The following is a 19,495-nucleotide window of genomic DNA, read 5'->3' as shown; positions in this document are numbered from 1 at the left end:
TAGAGAAATTCAAGAAGCCACAGATGTAAAGCTGTGCAGGACGGGCTATGCCTACATGTCCAGCACTTGGGAGACTGATGGAACAGAGTGAGAGCCTGCCCCTCCCATTCCCCAAAAAAAGAAGAAAAAAAAGAAAAAAAGAAAAAAACCCAGCAATAATTAAAACAAAACAAACAAACAAACAAAAAACCCAAGCAAAAAAACAGCAATTCTAGAAACATCTTTTCAGGGTTGCTTTTTTTTTTCTTCTTATTTTTTCTTTTTCTTTTTTTAATGTAACAGATATATTTAAAAGAACAGAGTTGTTTTTCCTCCAAGTTCCTATTTAAGCATTAATTTTAAGCAGCTCTTTGTTTCTCATTAAGGAGACTTGCCTTAATTAGGTGGCTATGATTCCATACCCAGTGTTTTTTACTGCTGGTGTAATAGCTGTTGTCAGAGTAAGAGTCTGTGTATAAAATCAAACTATCAAGGCAACATCGGACAGACCAGTGGCCAGCTTTCTGGGACAATCGTGACCTCAGGATGAAGTGCTGAGATGCTCATGAATTCACTGGCATGGGAAGAAACACCTCACAGCATACCTATACTCATAAATTCCTCTTTTTTTTGTTTTTGTTTTTTGTTTTGTTTTTTGAGACGGTTTCTCTGTATCCCTGGCTGTCCAGGCTGGCCTTGAACTGTGGTTCAAGGCCTGCCCCATTACTGCCTGGCTATGCAGGGTCCCTCTTTTTGTCTGGTTCTCGTTTTTCCCATGGTTCTAGGGCAGTCAGAAACTTGACTTTGAAAAAGCAGTTTGTTTCACTCCATACCAACCAATGCTGTTCTTAACAAAACTTGGTAAGCTTTCTTCTCTCCTTGCTGCACCATGGACACATTCTCTGTGATACTCAGTAATACAGGGATTTCACAGTGTAGAACAGAGGAGGCTGCGTGCGTCACTGTGGATTACCAGGAAGCCAGGGAGATCAAGGGATTCATTTCTAACACTCCTGGAAAGCTTCCTCTTTTTCACACTACACTAACTATGGGCCAAGCACAAATCAGACACTATGACAAAGGCTAAGCATTCTTCATGAATGGCAAGCTATCACCAACAGAAAAACTCAGAGCAGCACCAGGACTGGAGTCCTGGACTTGTACAATTCCTGCCAAGGTTCCCTGGAAGTTCAGTAATAGTTGCCCTTGTCCCTTGCAAACCCAACAATCATTTCTAGGGAGCCAAACATAAAAGTATCTCATTCCTTAAAGCAAATGTGGCCCACAACTAAACTTTAAATGTTCACTTGGCTCTAAAGCAGCCTTTCTAAACTCATGACAAATGAAGGCATTTATAATCACACTGAGTTCCCACTTGATGCCACAATAAATAAAAACTGGACAATAACAGCTGGAAGGCCAGCCTGCCAGCCTCATTAACTAACAGATTTAAGCTACACACATCCTTATGCAACCTTCATTCAGAAACATAATAATAGCCAGAAGGAAAGAAAAAAAAAAAAAAAGGCAGTTAGATAGACTCTAGGACATGATACGGATTCACAAATAAGGGTTTGTTGTTGTTGTTGTTGTTGTTATTTACTTGTTACTGTAGTTAGTGTGTTTCATATCTATAGTAAAAGTAAGGAAATCTTAATGAGAACAAAGAATTTTGTTTTTTCATGAACATTTTAGGGGACAGTTTTATTTGACTACTGAATGATCATAGGAAACCAATCTTTGTACTGTATACATTACACTAAAGGCTCTATTAGCAAAAAGTATAATAATTTTACAAATTCATGTCAGTCTCTTTAATAATATACTAGTATTCCAATGTCTGTGGTAAAAAGAGTGAGCTTGCTATAAATGTTTAGAAGTCCAGCCCAATTCTGATACATGACCAGGGCCTGGCTTCTAGCATGTGTACCTTGGTTTTGATAGCATCTACCAGCCACAGTGTTTATTCATGGGCACTCATATTCTATCCCCAAGTATCAATTTTATTCTCTAAGCTCCTGATTTTTCTTCTTAAAGCCCCAGGGTTCTCTCTAAGCTCCTCGTACTTTTCCACTGACTCCTGTTTCCCATCTGAAGTTATTGATTGATCTATGCCTGCACTCTGCTGGATTTCCTGACATCAATAACACAAGGGAGTTGTGTAGTCCACAACATTTCCTAAAGCATTTCAGAAAAATCTTAGCTGTTTGACTTGCAGGGCAGGCTCTCTCACTTCTCTATAGACTAGATAGACCGGCAATGCCCTTTCCAGACTCCAACACGTCACCTGCTCATTATTACAAATGAGCACTGCTTGAGTAGTACCTTGATTGTTTTAATTGCTACAACAAACAATAAAGACATCCTAACACCTCTGGGTCCTCTTACTTAGCTGCACAGAAGCAATCTGTCATGAAACCCAAGTTCAGATTCCTGCTATAAACATGACTTTCATTCCAATAAAAACCATAATATCACAAATGCTAAGAGTTAATTCAGTGACATGACAGAGCAAAGAGAATGCTTAATGTTTATTTATTCCTGCATTTTAAACAATAAATTACTGGCCTTTAGTATTGAGATATCAAAACCTGTCTCCATTTGTAACAGAAACTAGGACCTCAAGTGCAACCAGTACTGCTTTCTTACTGACTCACTGTGTAAGGAAAATGACTGTGAGTTCCTACTTACTCAACAGAGGGAATGAACACATTCACCCTTATCTATGTCTCAGAGCTACACTGAGACTTCTAAAGCAGAGTTGAAAAAGAAGAGAAGAGAAAAGAAAAGAAAAACTTACCCTAAAATATTAGATTGAATTAAGAATTCACTCCCATACTTTGAAAGGCTGGTGCTCATCTAGCCCTTCCAAGCAACTCAGCCAGGCAAGCAGGCAAGACCTTTTATAGTTGATACTTTTACTTACATGAAATCTCTGATCCACTTCACAGTTGACCTGTTTCCTGAAATCCTTTCAAAAATAAAAATAAAAATAAAATAAATAGGAAGAAAGAAGAATAAACCAGCAGAAACTGTCATTTAGTACAAATATTAAAAACAAACTGAAGAACAGGTAAGTTTAGAAAGTTCTGCCCAGAATTTCAAATATTATCAAAAGCTTTCTAAAAATTAAACTTACAGAGAAATAGTTATTTTTGCCTAGAGTCTATAAATAACAAACTATTATAACCCAATTTCTTATCTTTAAAATTGTGGTGGTGACATAAATACTAGACAGATATAATTCACATGTCAATACCTTTTGTGCGACCAGGAACGTAAGTCGCCGGATCCCATGCTCAACTAGAGTAGCTTTCTATGGAAAAACAAACAAAACATGAGCTAGGTGAGGACTGAAATGTTACCTTATTTAGTCTTCACAAGATTCTGACTGGAATAAGCACTCTTCCTGGTATACAGACCTCATCTCAGAACCTTCAACATTAGAAATAAGTTTGAACACTGCTCTTGGGATTAAGTGATAAAGAATAAATATTATATTGATCAGGAGGGAATGGAAAGAAAATTTTGTAGAGAAACAAAGGTCATATGAAGTCTTGGGACTAATTCACCTTGAGGTAAAATGTATTGTGATGCTTAGTTTTTTAGTTTGAACGGTCGATGTGAAAATCCAGAATCATATGGGAAGGAAATCTTACTCGGAGACTGTGTAGATCAGTGGGCATGTCTGTATGGGGTAATTTTTTAAAAAGGTTTATTTTTATTTTCTATATATGGGTCTTTCATCTGAGTGTGCATCACATGTACACAGTGCCCAAAGAGGCCAGAAAAGGGCATGCACTCTGCTGGAACTAGAGTTACAGATGGTTGTGGGCTACTCTGGGACAGCTGGGAATCAAACCCATGTCCACTGGAAGAACAGCCAGTGCTCTTAACTGCTGTGGCATTTCTCCAGACCCTGTACGGGGTAATATTGATTAGATTGAGTTGGGATGACCTGAATATGATCAAACTAGATTGGCAGAAATTGTCAAAAAATTAATAAAATATTTTGGGGCCTGGAGAGATGGCTTAACAGTTAAGGGCACGTATTATTCTAGAGGACTTGAGCTCAATTCCCAGCACCTTTATCAGGCAACTCGTAACTGTCTGTAAATCCAGCTCCAGAAGAATCCAAAAACTCTACTTTCTTTGGGCACCTGCAATTACGTGCACATCTCCACAGATTGACAGACTGTCCGACAGACAGACACAATTTAAAATATGTTTTTTAAAAAATTATAAATACAAAAAGAGGTGCTAGGCTTGGTGGTACATGTACGCAACCCCAGTCCTTAGGAGGCTGTGGGAGAAGGATTGGGACTTCAGAAACAATCTAGACTAAAACAAATTGCTTACAAGACAGGTGTTAAAAATGGTGTTTGTCAGGCTTTTAAACGTGGGGCCCATTCATAGATCCACTTGGTGTAGGCAAATAAGTTGTTAGGAGTCAACAGAGACATAACTGGCTTGAAGACAGCCTCTTCTGAATCCTGAACTCCCAAACCTAAGCTTTCATTTACTTCAAAAGGCAAACAAATAGTAAGTTTTAAATGTCTTTAAAGGTCATTACAAAGGAGCTGCATGGTAGTAAGGAGGAAAGCAATCCCACCAATTGAATGACTTGAGAGAATTCATGAATAACACAAAGAAAAAGAGAAGCGGACTTTCATAGCCCTCAGCAAGACTGTAGTTTGATGACATTCCTTACTATGTAACTTGAACAGTTTATAATCATGTTCTTTTTTTAATCATTAAAATTACATTTATTGGGACTGGAGAGACCGGTCAATGGTTAAAAAGCACTGGCTCTTCTTTTAGAGGGCCTAGGTTTGATTCCCAGCACCCACATAGCAGTCCACACCAAGCTATAACTCCTGTTGTAGGGTAACCCAACATTCTCTTCTGGCTTCCATGGGCCCTAGATTTGGCATGCAAACATTTTTCTAAGCAAAACACTTATACACATAAAAAGAAAGTTAAAAATTACATGTATCTATGTGTGTGTTTGTGTGTATGTAAGTGTGGGTTCTGCGGATCGAATGGATGTCATCAGGCTTGGTGGCAGGTGTCTTTACACACTGAGTCATCTTCCTGGCCTCCAAGTCTTAACTTTCCAGATATAGGATTTTTTTTTATTTAAAAATTTTCACTTCTAAAGCTGGGCGGTGGTGGCGCACGCCTTTAATCCCAGCACTCGGGAGGCAGAGGCAGGTGGATCGCTGTGAGTTCACGGCCAGCCTGGTCTACAAAGTGAGTCTAGGAGAGTCAAGGCTACACAGAGAAACCCCGTCTCAAAAAACCAAAAACCAAAACCAAAACCAAAAACCAAAACAAAACAAATTTTTTTTTCACTTCTAAAGAAGCATGTTTCTCTGACATTTCCTCCTATTTCTGTATTTCTGCTATGATATTACTGAATAACATTGCTATTATTGATAGCATAAGCAAAAACTAATAGAAAAAATATTTTTTCTATAAACAAACTTCCATGTTAAGTTTCTAGTTGAAATATAAATAAATTTTAGTCTAACCACATTTAAAAATTATCCACACTGTAATCATACTCTTCAGCATAAGGAAACAAATACTGACATTACAATAAACAGTGTCCTAAAAGGAAGGAGCCATGGAAATGCTCTCAGTATGCTGAGCAACCGAGACTCCTCAGACACCAACAGAGAATTCCACTACAGCCGAGTCCTTCAAAGACAAGCATCAATAGCTATGTTCTAGCAAGGAAAGAAAATAACTTTAATAATGCCATGATTTAAAATCAAAATTGTTATTGCTTTTAAAATTCCACAAGTGGCTGACAATAACAGCAGAGCAACAGGATTCTGATTACATTGTAATAATGCGGGTCTCACAGCAAGTCCACAGCTATTACCCAGCGATTAGGCGTCATCACCTGGAGAAACTCCATTTACACTGACTGCTTCAATCTCCTCCACAAGTCATTTACAAATATATGATCCTAATTTCTATGAGAGTAAAAAAGACATGCTGGGACTAGAAGATTATTTGGACAATTTGGATCAACCTATTTGATAGTTTAATGTGTGCCTTTAAAAAAAACTTTTTCTAAACTGCTAGAAGTATGATTATGAAGTGAAAAACAAAACAAGTTATCACTCCAGTTTTTTTTTTTTTCAAAATTGCTTTTCCCTCCATCTCTTCTCAAATCTATTTTAAAAATATGTAGATGAAAATAGCAAATATTCTAAGATAAGCATCTTAACGGAAGCTCTCTGGGCTCCTGGTGTTAGCATTCTGCCCTGACCTTTCTAAAAGCCTTAAACAGAATCAGTAGATTTCCCTACGCCTCAAGGTGTGAAAATGAAGGAACCTCTTTAGATCACTCTATAAAAGTATGTAATCTGTAGGTCATAAGAAAGCAAAAAGCCTAAAGTTGTGAAAACACCATCAAATATGGGTTATTCACACCCAAAAGTCTAGACAGGAACTTTCACTGACTTATTCTGTGAAGCATCTGCTGCCATGGACATCAGGACTCCTTCACTGAGGTCACCGCACTCACTGGCCAAAGGTTGATTTTAGGTAGTTACCACCTAAAGGCAGTATACGCCTTTTCCAAAGACAATTACTAAGTCAGAGATTTTTTTTGTTTTTTGTTTTGTTTGTTTGTTTGTTTGTTTTTTCTTTTCCTGCTTCTCTGGAGGAACAATCTCCTTGTTGGCCACCGCAATCCCTATATCAAGTTTCCCACTCTGAAGTGTCAGAGTAAATGCTGACTCTTGTGAATTATCACATCACCATTTCTCCTCTCAGTGTCTACCATGGGCATAATCTGACCTGAAAGTCAAGGGCACTAACTTTTTAAAGTGCTGAATTAACTTTTAATATCTACTGAGTTCTTTATAGCAAGCACTAAGTGCTGTCCCTTCAACTGTTACACAGGGGTGTGGCCATTAAAGGTGGTTTTAAGAGCATGCTTTGGCATCGGCCACATGCATATCACAAATGCAGCTCCACAGCATAGCAGCTGCCTGATATGCAGGAGGCTAGGCATTTCTATCCCCTGTACCAGTACTACTTTGGATTTCTATCTTAAATGTGTCTCCTCAGTTCCCCCTAAGTAGATTCTATGGGGATAAAATGTACCATTTTCCAAATCTCTTAAATCTGACATGAAAGCTATTGCTCCATCATCTTCCACTTGGTCATAAAGTAGTATTAATTAACCTCTCAGAACTTGAGCTTTTTTCCATGTGTATGACTAGAATAACTTCTGACTCAAACTTGTGAGATTGTAGAAAAATGCAAATAAATTGAGGTAGAATTTCTTTATAAATACACATTACTATTGTTGTTGTTTTAAAAATATAGGCTGCTGCCAGGTGGTGGTGGCACAGGCCTTTGATCCGAGTGTAGGGAGGCAGGGGCAGGTGAATCTCTATGAGTTCAAGGTCTGGTCTAGAGAGCTTGTTCCAGGACAGCCAAGGACACACAGAGAAACCCTGTCTCAAAAAAACAAAACAAACCAAAAAACCTAAACCAAAAAACCGCACAACTTCGTGTCAGGCTGCCATTAAAAGTAAAAAAAAAACTAAGCTGCCATTTATTTCACCTACTTGGGAAACAAAGGTGGTGTCATGTCTTTGATTTCTGACTGGCCTGGCACACACAGTGAATTCCAGGAAGTCAGGGCTACATAGTGACATCCTATCTCAGAAAGTCACAACAAAAAAACTGAAAACAACCACAACAACAAAACCTATACATACACACGTGCATGCGTGCGCACACACACACACACACACACACACACACGCACACACACACGTGCACACACACACATGCATACACACACGCACATACACATGCACACACACACAGAGGTATATAGACTGATCAAGTAGTAATTTATATACTCAAGAGACAAAAAACAAAAAGGAAGCTAGGAGTATTGCAAATATTTTTAAGAGGGGTTGGGGGGAAAAGAGCAGAGTGTAGGCACATGTGGTGCTCACCAAAGGAAGACATTCAGCAGATGAATTCAGGAATGAACAACGAATGTTCAAAACTGAAGCTCTAGGAGAGATTTGGAAACATATTTTCTTAAAACCACTTGACTATCTGAGGTCATATCATGAAAAGATAATCATTATAGATCATTAAGTATTCTGGAATTTTTTTTTCTGTAGACAAAACTAGCCACAGCCCTGGGAGTTATGGTAAAAGACACAGTATTGTCAATGATAAACCTTACAGGTGAAATTGATGAAAGGAAGGCTATGAAGCAAGCAGCAGGAAAGAGCCACCACTGGCTTTTACCCAATCAAGGACTCACATTTTGCTGGGTGAACTCTCTGAACATAGCTGCAAGCCTGTCGTCCTCAATATCACCATCAGTCTTGATAGCCACGTTCAGAATGTGTATTGGTTCATCCCTGGGGACCTGTAACCCAAGAATACAAACCGACGAAAATTATGGGCTGGCTGCTGCAGAGGCTGGAAGAAGTTAACAGTACCTGGTAGAACAAAGGCATACACCCACAGGATATTCTGTTTGCTACTGTAGGAATAAGCACACTCAAACTACTGCCTGCCAGTCACAGCAGAGTTAAACAACCCACGTAGGTCATCAAAAGCTGCAGTTTGAGGTGACTTCAAATCTTGACATGAACTTAAAAGTCACCATGTCTCTTTTTTCACCAGCAAAATCAAACAATCTACATGAGGAAAAGAACTGTAAAACAGTCCCACCTCCTATCCGTACAGCTTATCAAGTGATACATTTATCAAACCATGAGAAAATGATGGAGGCAAAGAACAGAACATTCATTTACTAATTAGAGAAGAGGTTTAAACAAAATGTCCAAGTCACCATTTCCTGAGGGCTGTAATAGCACCGTACGAGAAAACACCAGCTATCACTGCATGGGAACTGAAGTCATCTCTAAAGCAGCATCTGGAGACCCAGAGGCAGCTCTACTGGACACACAAGTGATAGAGCATATTCTCCACTACAGGCATCACAATTAATATAGTACTTAATAAATTTAAATTTTACATCCATTTATTCTTTAAATCTTCTGAAGAGACATAAAAAATCCAAGTGATGTAACATAGTATAAAAAGTTGAATTCTTCTCATTACAATTCCAAAGTCAGAAATACATAATATAATACAAGTCTCACGTCCGAGAGTGCAAAGTGGTCTTCCAAAGAGAGTACCATACCTTGTCCTCATCATAGAGTGAAGTATGGCCGGACTCTGGAAATGTAGGGCTTTGGGGTGGGGAGTCGCAGAAGCAGCCCATTATTTCATCAAAGATTCTTAAAAAAAAAAAAAAAAAAAATCAGAGAAACAAGCACAATAAAAACCCAAATAGCAGGAAACTAATGCTGCCATGGTAGCTCAGGCTAAAAGAATAATCTGCCCTACCGTGTTCTCAATAATCAGCAGAATAGAAATACCAGTAGCTAGAGATGACATGCAAAATATCACCAAGTAGCAGAAATTAGGAGGATGGATTGTTTAAACTTTAATAAACCATATATATTTTTTCTTTTAAAAAATGATATAAAGCTTTTTTGGTTTGGTTTTGTTTTCATACGTAAGATATGTGCAGTGCTGTCATCATCGCTCTTAAAGTAGCAGAAGGAGCCGGGGACAGGAGCAGTGACAGGCCAATGTAATTACCCCTCCCCCTAGGGTAATGCATCAGTATACATCAAGAGATAGATGCTGAATGCATTTAATCAAAAGATGTATCGTCTCTGGTGGGGCTCACTCTAGTGTTGTGTTTAATTTCTCCTGACATTTCACTCATCACAGGGCAGACAGCTTCTTCTGTTAGCTCCTGAGGAAAAGATGATTTTGTTTGTTCCCCCTCCCTCCCCAGACCAGACCAGGCTTTATACTGCAAGTGGAGGCTGAAAGCGTCTGAGCGAGGGCTAGAAATCGGAAGATGCCTATCTCTCTGAGGGTGTATACAATGAAGGCTGTATCTCTTTGGGTGGCTCATGGCTCTTCAGGGGAATCTTTATTTTTCAGAAAAGTGAGACCACCAAGACTGTACATGGCTTCCCTTGTACAGACAAGGTCCTGTATAGTGCCTTACCTGACAAAATCTTCAAAGGTCCGGAAAGAGACCATTCCGCCCATCCGCTGACAAGGTGGAGTGAAGGAGTTGTCCAACAGAACATCGCTGACACTAGCTACATGAGTCATGCCATAGTGGTTGAGGTTGGAGGCAAAGGACATTCTAAACAGCAATTCAATCAAGTCCATTAGAAAAGGAGCGAGGACTGGGAGATTAACAAAAGGGAAAAGAAGTGTGGAAAAAACTTTCATGTAGGGTCAGGTGGCAGAGCAGATATGGTTTTTGGGGGTTTCGTTTTTTGTTTTTTTAACCCATTTTAGATAAGGCAGTGGTAAGATTCATGTTTTATTTGAATTTCTGAACATGGTAGTTTTATCACTCCAAATTTCTTCAGATAGAAATCTAAAGGCTACCATGAATTGTATGCAGTCTTTAACACAAATGACATGATATACTGGATGAATAAGCAGTACATAGGGGTTAAAAACCATCCTGCATCTTCCCCATCTCCTTTAAAAAAACAGTAGGCGAGCCACGTGAGTTGCAGCAATTCAATTATTTTTCCCTTTAGGAATAGTAGTAGGTTAAGCATTTCCAGATATAGTTTTATGAATATCAAAACAGTAATTCTAATTAAGAAGAATGAAGTAGTTTACTAAATAATTATAGCAAGTTATTATTTATGAAACAGAAGTTCTCAAAAAGGAACTTTATTGAGGTATTTACCTTTTCCTCTGGTAGACTGACACATTTATTGACTATAGTTCTCCCTTTTTAAAAGAATTTAAGGCCATATTGCAAAAATTCCTTTGTATATTTAAACGGTTTTGTACTAGAGCAAAACCATCCCCAACCAAAAGCCTTATTGACTTCTAGCAAGATACAGAGGCAGAGCATTGGTCTCAAAGTATGTGTAAGCATGACAAGCAGCTGCTAAATGGAGATGCTTCAAGAGAACTGAATTGATTTGTTCAATCTAAATCCATAATGAATATGAATATTCTTTGATGCATCTCAGCAGAATGTCCTCATAAATAACATCATAAGGTATTTCTGCACGGCCAGTCAGGTCAGCCTGCTAGGAAGGACCAAGCTAAAGGATGCCTCCTCCAGGACTTGTCTGACACATTGCTGGCATATAGATCTGAAGCAAGCTCAGAGTGAGACGATGACGCCTGCTCTTTGAAAAACCATTCGGAATCTCCCTGAAGACCACCACCCGCAATGCTGCAGGAGGAAGAGAGAGAGCAATGTGAGCTTGAGATTCAAGTCCCACTGCAAATCATGTTCATAAAAGGAAATGTGGTACTTTATAGGATGGGGATGCTGCTCACACAGACTAAAGAGACTGACACTCCTGGTTTTTATTGTTTTGGCAAATGATGACAACAGGACAGGAACTTCATCTTTCAGCAGGACTGGGAAATAGAAGGCAGAGCAAAAGAGGAAACCATTGATACCATGGGTGAAACAAATGAAGCACACATCAAGCAAGTCTTGTACATGGTGCTCACTAGAAACTGGGATTCTGAGCTGTAGTAACTCAGAAATGCTATTATCCTGATTTCTAGGATCACCAGGTACACTTATCAAAAGAGCAAGTTTGTGAGGCATCTTTTCTATCTGCCTAGTATTAGACAGGAAAGAGACAAAGGGTTCCAGATAATATTTAAAGGGAACCCCCTCTAAATAAGCTAACAGGCTTTGTTTGTGGTGAACATAGGGTTAAATATATTTTTCACTTGACAGACCCCCATGGGAAATCTATTACGATTCAGTTTGCCTCTATGTCTATGCTCATGGGCCAGAACAGCTAAGGTTGGCAGAACTAAACCAAGCTCACTCTCTAAGGGAAGACCAAGGGGGCCTACATAAACACACTCTTTCTTTCCACATTTAAATAAAGCTGCCAGGCTATAATTTGTTTTAGTTACTTAGTATTACAAAGAGAGAGGACAGTGTAAGCCTCTATGTATTTTCACATGTAGCATCCACAAAGAATTGCCAGCAGAGTTTATCACTGCCTTAGCATCTCTTGGATTCAGTCCAATCAACTGCTAGCCTCTCAAACTTGCATGTGATCTTGCTTGGCTGCAGAAGCCAGAGAAACGCAAAACACATACTAAAATATCACTTGAATTATATTGTTTTGGGAACTTCTTCACACAGCTGAAAGAAATAAAACTTAATATACTTTCCCAATGTTAATCTTACAGGTATAAAATAAAATATCTTTTAAACCATGGTAACATTTTAGAAAAAGAGTTAACAAAATGATGAAACATGAGATCAGCTATTTCTAGATTATTTTACTCCTCTAAAAGGAGAAGCAACTTAGAGAAACCAAGAATTGAAAATAGAACAATTTGCAGGGCTAAGAGTGTCCTTAAGGGTTTCTCCTCTGAAAGCCCCAACTGTAATGAGGACTCAAGATGTTGCCAGCAATGCTGACCACCAGCCTGTCAACACACTCCCTGTCACACAGAGTTCAATGTGGTCTCTGCCATACTGATGCTTTTCAAATACTTTTGGAACAGCTGAAGACATGTTTTCTGAACAGAAAGAGCAACTCAGTGTGTGCAAGGGGAAGCTGAGGACTCCCTAGCAGAAGATAACACATTAGCTTGTGGACTGTGTTATCATTTTTTTTTTTTTCTCGTTTCACTGTTCTAAGTTGTTTTCTTTGGGGGAGGGTGCTTTTAATTGGAAAAGAAACTAAACATACGGTACCTGTTTAGCGTGGGGATGTTCCCTCTGTAATTAAACAACCACAGTTAGTTACTGGTAGGTTAGTGAAAGTCATAATAAAAGAATTGTCAGACTAGATACAGACCAGTCACCAGGAGCTCCAGTTTAGCAGCTCCGGCATCAGCAGACATAATTAAGTGCTCATTACCCTTCAACCCCCAGGGTACCTCCAAAGAGGCAGCTTCCTGACCTACCTCACCACAGCAGCTGTTGAGGAAAGGGTCCAGATGTATTACCAGGGACTTTGTTTTAATAACTCTCATTACAAAACAATAGTGTGGAGTAGTGGTAAAACACAGACTTGTATTATATGAAACATTATCTTAACCTGCAGCATGAAGTATGATCCCTGACAAAAATGTCTAGATTATCCCTTGCTCCTACTACAAATGAGCAATCAGAAGTTGGTTCCATAGCTCCTCCTGCCGTATTGCTTTTCTGGAATATGTGATAAACCTAAGGAAATGAATCCAGTGATGCAGGCATTTTAAAATTCAGCCCTGCTCTCCTCTGAAAGGCAGCAGGTATCCTAGGGCACAGGAGCTTACGAGCACTGAAAATCCTGAGGAATCTAAGTTATACTAATAGTGTGGTATTTTTAATTAAATGAGAGTAGGATAATTATTTTTAATTGTTATTAGCTTGAAAACTCTAGGTCTCTCATTAATAAAATGATACCTAACTTCGACTAGTATTAGAACTTCCTCATAAAGAATATGCCAAACTCATGAAAGAAAAATTGAGCTAGGCAGCAGTGGCACACACTTTTAATCCCAGCACTTGGGAGGCAGAAGCAGGTAGATCTCTTGAGTTTGAGGCCAGCCTGGTCTACAGACTGAGTTCCAGGACTATACAAAGAAACCCTGTCTCCAAAAAAAAAAAAAAAAAAAAAAAAAGCAAAACAAAATAAGGCAACCAAAAAACAGGAGAGAGAGAGAGAGGGGAAGACTTACATTCTCTGGTCTTTGAAACTATTTCTCAAAATTTTGATGTCAGACATTTTCAAACAGAAAACGAATCAAACAAAAACTCTTACTTTCAATGTTAAAAATGGCAATTTAGGGGTACTATAAGGGGGTTGATTGGTTGATATCTTAACCTTTTTACATTCGTTTATCAGCACTGAATCATTATTGGGGTTTTCTGGCATACAGGAGACATAATGGGCAGAAACTATTGGGTATTGCTGAGGAGGATCAGAGAAGGAAATGATGCAGTTTCCGTGGCAGTGAAGAGAGCAGGACAGACCAAACTGGCCACATAAATAAAAGGCTGTGACACCTCACTGCACACAAACTGTACACCTCGTGTGATTTGTGACCAGCAATGCTCTTTGTATCAAACCTGTTTCAGAGTGAGCTCATAAGACAGCAAGAGCTCCTGGGAGTGCAAACCCCTGGGCCTTTATGGTCTGGATTCCCTGAGCTCTCTCACTTAGGAACAATTCCTAGTTATCAGGCACTTGGCCCTAACGAATACACAAAATACTGATTCTACAGCAGAGCTGGGGGTAAAAGAACAGAGAACTTGCTGCAGATGGTTAAAGACTACATCGTGCTTTATTCTTGTGATAAGCTGCAGCCTCTGGCTCCACTTAGAGTTTCCAGAGTTTAGAAACCAGGACGTCAACTGTTAACCAATTTCTTAAATTAAAAAATGGACTCACTACTTCTATAGCTACTCTAGCCCCTTAGGGTGTCTTCACAGGATGAAGGCTGAGTTTTCTGAAGAACAAGACCTAAATTAAAATATACACCAGTTACTAACCAAAAGCTAGCTCTTCTCCACCAACAATTTTCAAGCTCTCATAGGGAGCCCCCTGCTGCTCTGTCATAGGAATTACTTGCTATGTATGTGTGTGTGTGTGTGTGTGTGTGTGTGTGTGTGTGTCACACACACACACACACAAGTGGGGTTTTTTTTAAAAAAAGAAAAAGGTAAAAACTCCCAAAATCATCATTTAATTAAAAGAATGGCTCCAAATCAATCATGTGAGAGGCACGTTTGGCCAAGTTATCCTCACTGGCAAACAGAATTTGGAGGTCATAAAAGAGATAACAAGAAGGAAGGACCCACTGTCTCTAAAGAGGCCAATGCTTAGCCACATCCTTAAGGATTATTTATTTTATACAGGAGCTTTTAGATCAGTTTAAGAACCTGATCAACACTGTTTACCATACAATATTTTGAGATACTAGAAGTCTACATCCATGGCCTACCCAAAAATAAGATTTAGGCCAAATATTCCATTTATATAGCTAAAAATAAAACAGCACATTTGACTGCATATATTCATTATCTCTGATAAAGCAGTCAACTGTCTATTCAAAAACATCAGTGGGTTATTCACTTTTCAATTCTGCTGCTTAAACTATTCAAAGCATTCATTAGGTTGAATTTTCATTTGTATGTTTTAATAAGTATTGGACTCATTCTCTCTTTAGTAACTTGAGTATTTCCATTTTATAGATATGACAACTATCCAACAAGATGGATCTTTTCAAAAGATACTGGTTTGTACCACAGAGCAGAATCTACACCTTATGTTTTTTTCATTTCTGTACTTGAAGCTGGCATCTCACATAAATATAGACTTTAAAGACAAAAGAAACTTTTTGACTCCTGAGGTTCCTTGCATTAAGTTGCCTCTCATTTTATTTGACCTGCCTGGTGAGAATGACTAGGGAGCCTATATGAATGCAGAGTCAGAGTCGCTATGTGCTAGCTGAATCCTTTTAATTTAACAAACACTAACTTTTCTGGCAGTTGAAAGTTTTTTGAGCCTGTACACCACCCCTTACAGCTGAATTTCATTTTGCTTGACTTACAATAGCCCTACATAGATCATTTTATCATATAAAAATGTTCCTGGCTATTTTGCCTTCTAAGTTAAAGAAAAAGAAAAAAAAAAAGAACCGTATATGAGAATGACAGGGACACATGCAAACAGGCAGTGGTTATATCAGGCTGTGACTGAGAGCTAATACAGGGGATCTTTTGAAATCAGGCAGCAAAGCAGAAACAGAAGAGGTCGGCTGAGTAACCTACTAGCAGCCAGTATCAACAGTACCACAGGAGAAAGAGCAATCTGACTGACTGTGACCAGTGGTGGTCTCCTCGTGTGACTGTATTTCAGCAGAAAAAATCCAAATCAAGAGTTGTAAAGCATGTTTGAAACACGAATTTCCCTTGGTGTTCCTCCCCAGTCTCCTCACAGTTTAGATGCCTTGATTCCATTGCAAAGCTTGAGCTTACAATAAAATTATCATTGCCTCATTCATTTGCAGCCTCTTCAAAGCCCCTTCTTTGCTCTGCTGGAGGACAGTGCTATTCCTGAAACAGGAATGCCAACAGGGTTGCAGTACATTACTGCTGCCTGCTGTATAATTAGCTACAAACCCTCAGCACAAAACTACAGGGATTTACAGGTGCCCTGGATTCTGCTAGTCTTTCCCCCTGGAATCAGCTAGTCTTCCCTGACAAGAAGGGACCTTGGGCTACCCTAATGATATATTGAGAGTTTTAAACTCGACTCTCCAACCTTACAAGCCCTGAGTGCCAAAATAACACAGTAGAGACAGGAAGCTGCGCCATGGACACAGGAAAGCACTTCGGTAAGCACTTAAACCTGCTGAGAATCTTCTCTTCTGCCAGATGCTTGCATCTTATCAGCACACTACGCTGAATGAAGAAAGCAAGCATGGTCGGGCTCTATCTATTTATAGCTCACTCTAGCCTGCTAACTACAATCAAGTGCTCCCACTGCTAAAAATGCTACAAGTTGGATGACTTTTGAGTATCTCAGTACTATCCAAAAGAGGGTTCTAATCTCTGGATGTCAAAGATTATCAAAATTTTCAAGAATGGAGGCAGGCTGCTGATTACTCATGCAGAAAGCCTCTCATTTCGAACTTTCTTCACAAATAAAAAATAGATCTTGAGACCACTGACCAACAACTAAACACCTAAGGTGCCAAACCACTAAACCCAGATAGGAACAAAATGTGCTATCGGGAGAGAACACGGCCGACCTCTTCTGAACATAAGGCAGGAGAAAAAGCAGCATACTTGAATAACAGCGCTGAAACACAGAAGCGCTGTCACACAGATTTACAAGGAACAAATAGGGAAGAAGGTGTAATGCAACCCAACTTAACTAAAGCATTGGATTTCTATCCAAGAAATAGGTGGAAAAACAAATAGGTCCTCACCCATTATAAAACACGTATAGAAATATACAGCAAATATATATATATATATATATATACACCTCCGTCTCCAACATCGGCTTTGATAATTATATGAATCGTGAATTAAAAGTTTTTAAAATTGCCCAAGCTAACTACTGTGTGCTACATACAGAATTTACTTTGAGTTTTAAATTGCGTACTCCCAGCCTGTCAAAAATATAGAACTATATGCAGTCACAGAATTCACAGCATACTGTGCTTTATAAAATAGCTTTATTTTTAGAATGTTAACTACACAGAGTAACTGAAGAACTTGTTTCCACATTATTCTAAAACACTGAATATGTCCAAGGTTAAGTGAAATCCTAACATCAAACACAGACTGTTGAAAATAAAAGCATTAGGAGAATAGGTTTGGGCATTATTAGCACCAGTGAATGATACCAATGCTTTCAGACGTGGAAAGGGGTAGGGATGGGAGTTGGGTGGAGGTGGGGGAAAGACAGGTACAAACACGCCTCTGGCTCTAGACCCTAAGCCTCAAGAATGAGAAAAAATGGCAAACTATAAAAGCCAGAGCTCTAGGGTCAATCCATGTCAAAAACTAGTTGAACTCACTAAAGAGCTGGGCTCAACTGTGAAACCTAAAGAATTAGCTCCTTGACATAGACAAGCTGTATCAACTATCCCTGTATCAAGAAAGTGATTGAAGACTCTTACATATAACTCCCTCAAGGATAACTTTTAACAAGCTACAAGTCAGTTAAAAATTGACACTTAAAGCCGGGCAGTGGTGCCGCACGCCTTTAATCCTAGCACTCGGGAGGCAGAGGCAGGTGGATCACTGTGAGTTCGAGGCCACCCTGGTCTACAAAGTGAGTTTAGGACAGCCAAGGCTACACAGAGAAACCCTGTCTCAGAAAAACCAAAAAAAAAAAAAAGAAAAGAAAAGAAAAGAAAAGAAAGAAAGAAAAAAACTGACACTTAAAAAGAAAATCACACATAGTAACAAATAACATCTAAATTCTAAGGTTTGGGGAAGAAAAAAAAAAGGAAACATGCAAAAATAGTTTCTAACTATTCTTTAGCTACTGTTCAAGAGAAAGAAACAAGAAGAGCTAACTCCAGACCAGGAACGTCCTTGAGGAAAGCTCTAACAACAGGCTCCTCTTGGAGTAACACCAGGGGAAGCAAGTAAGGTGAAAATACAGATCCCAGAGAAAATTGGAGAACTGTGAGTGAGTTCAAGAAGAAAATGACACATGGAATAAAGAATGCCTAGTTAAGAAGGATGAGGCAGGAAATCACAGGGATTAAAAATGAATTAGTATTCTATTTAAAATAAAGAAAATCACTGAGGGGCCAGAGAGATGGCTCAACTGTTGTTCCAAAGGCTCTGAGTTTGAGTCCCAGCAGCCACGTGGTGGCTCACAACCATTTACAAGTCTACTTTCAGAGGATTCAATGCCCTCTTCTGGCCTCGGAGGACACCAGGCACACACCAGGTGCCCAGACATACATTCAGACAAAACACCCACACATTACTAAAATAAAAAGAATCTTGTAGAAAAAAGCCAATGGAAACTCTGTAAGCCAATTAACCAAGTGTGCTAAAAAAGAATCTTTCCTTGTTCTGAGCTCCCTATTCACTTGTAAATATGTTTTTGCCTATGTTCCAACAACCTATAAACAAGTCCTAACAAAACACAGGCCTTCAATTTGAAAGGCATCTGAAGCATTTTCCAGAGCAAACAACAACAAACCCCACTGCTGCTGTCAGGTGACAGACAGAGATCCATGGGAGTCAAAGCAGTAGTAGTTAAACACTGAAGTGAGAATCCTAGCAGGTAACACCACGGCTTTGTTAGCTATGATTACAAAAGACATTCCTAACAAAGTGCTAAACAATTTAAAAATAGGACTAGGAAATTAAATGCAAAAGTAACTGGTTAAATAAAATGTGTGTTTTCAAGCTGGATGTGGTAGTGCACTCCTACAATCCATTCACTCAGGAAGTGAAGGCAGGAGGATCTAGAGTTCGAAGCCATGCTTAGTTACACAGCAGTTGCAAACCAGCCTAGGCTGTAGTTAAGACCTTGTCTCAAAAAGATATCAGCTCCCAAAGCAACATTTTCTTCCCAAAAAATTTGTTAACCCCAATTGGGAGAAAAGGGATTTGCACTGATACATGATTCTACACTCTCTGTTTTAACAGAGTAATTGTTGAAGCATGTGTAAAATATTATAATGTAAACCTGCATCTAGTGTAGATAATTCCTGTAAGTACTAAAAATAGCAACCTAAGAGGTGTTTTTCCTCTTCTCCCCTAGGGATAATATCATGAATGTAAAACAAAAGGACTCAAGATTATTGTCTTAATTTAATTTTGGTCTAGATTTGAGCTGACTAGTATGGTGGAAACTAGCCGTGTGTAGCTAAGGAGTACTAGACATAGAGCTAGTCTATACTGAGATATGCAATATAGATAAAATTAAGTTCAAGGACT

At 39.0% G+C, this 19,495-nt stretch overlaps 1 protein-coding gene across 2 annotated transcripts in view; it reads right to left on the bottom strand.

Annotated features, from left to right (window-relative positions):
- Acaca (acetyl-CoA carboxylase alpha) overlaps positions 1–19,495 on the bottom strand; it is a 216,077-nt gene that overhangs the window by 95,581 nt on the left and 101,001 nt on the right. The window contains exons 30-35 of one of the 2 annotated variants that reach the window (XM_051158173.1): positions 12,782–12,805; positions 10,070–10,213; positions 9,185–9,281; positions 8,294–8,401; positions 3,239–3,295; positions 2,906–2,950 (exon numbers count right to left, since the gene is read on the bottom strand). In XM_051158173.1, the coding sequence (XP_051014130.1) occupies positions 2,906–2,950; positions 3,239–3,295; positions 8,294–8,401; positions 9,185–9,281; positions 10,070–10,213; positions 12,782–12,805 (475 nt within the window). The remainder of the gene's footprint in view (positions 1–2,905; positions 2,951–3,238; positions 3,296–8,293; positions 8,402–9,184; positions 9,282–10,069; positions 10,214–12,781; positions 12,806–19,495) is intronic. The other variant, XM_051158172.1, reaches the window with a different exon arrangement.

The sequence above is a fragment of the Acomys russatus genome, chromosome 16 (assembly GCF_903995435.1).
Source record: "Acomys russatus chromosome 16, mAcoRus1.1, whole genome shotgun sequence".
NCBI classification, from domain to species: domain Eukaryota; kingdom Metazoa; phylum Chordata; class Mammalia; order Rodentia; family Muridae; genus Acomys; species Acomys russatus.
Note: the sequence above shows the minus strand (reverse complement) of the source record. Positions and strands in the feature narration are given on the sequence as shown.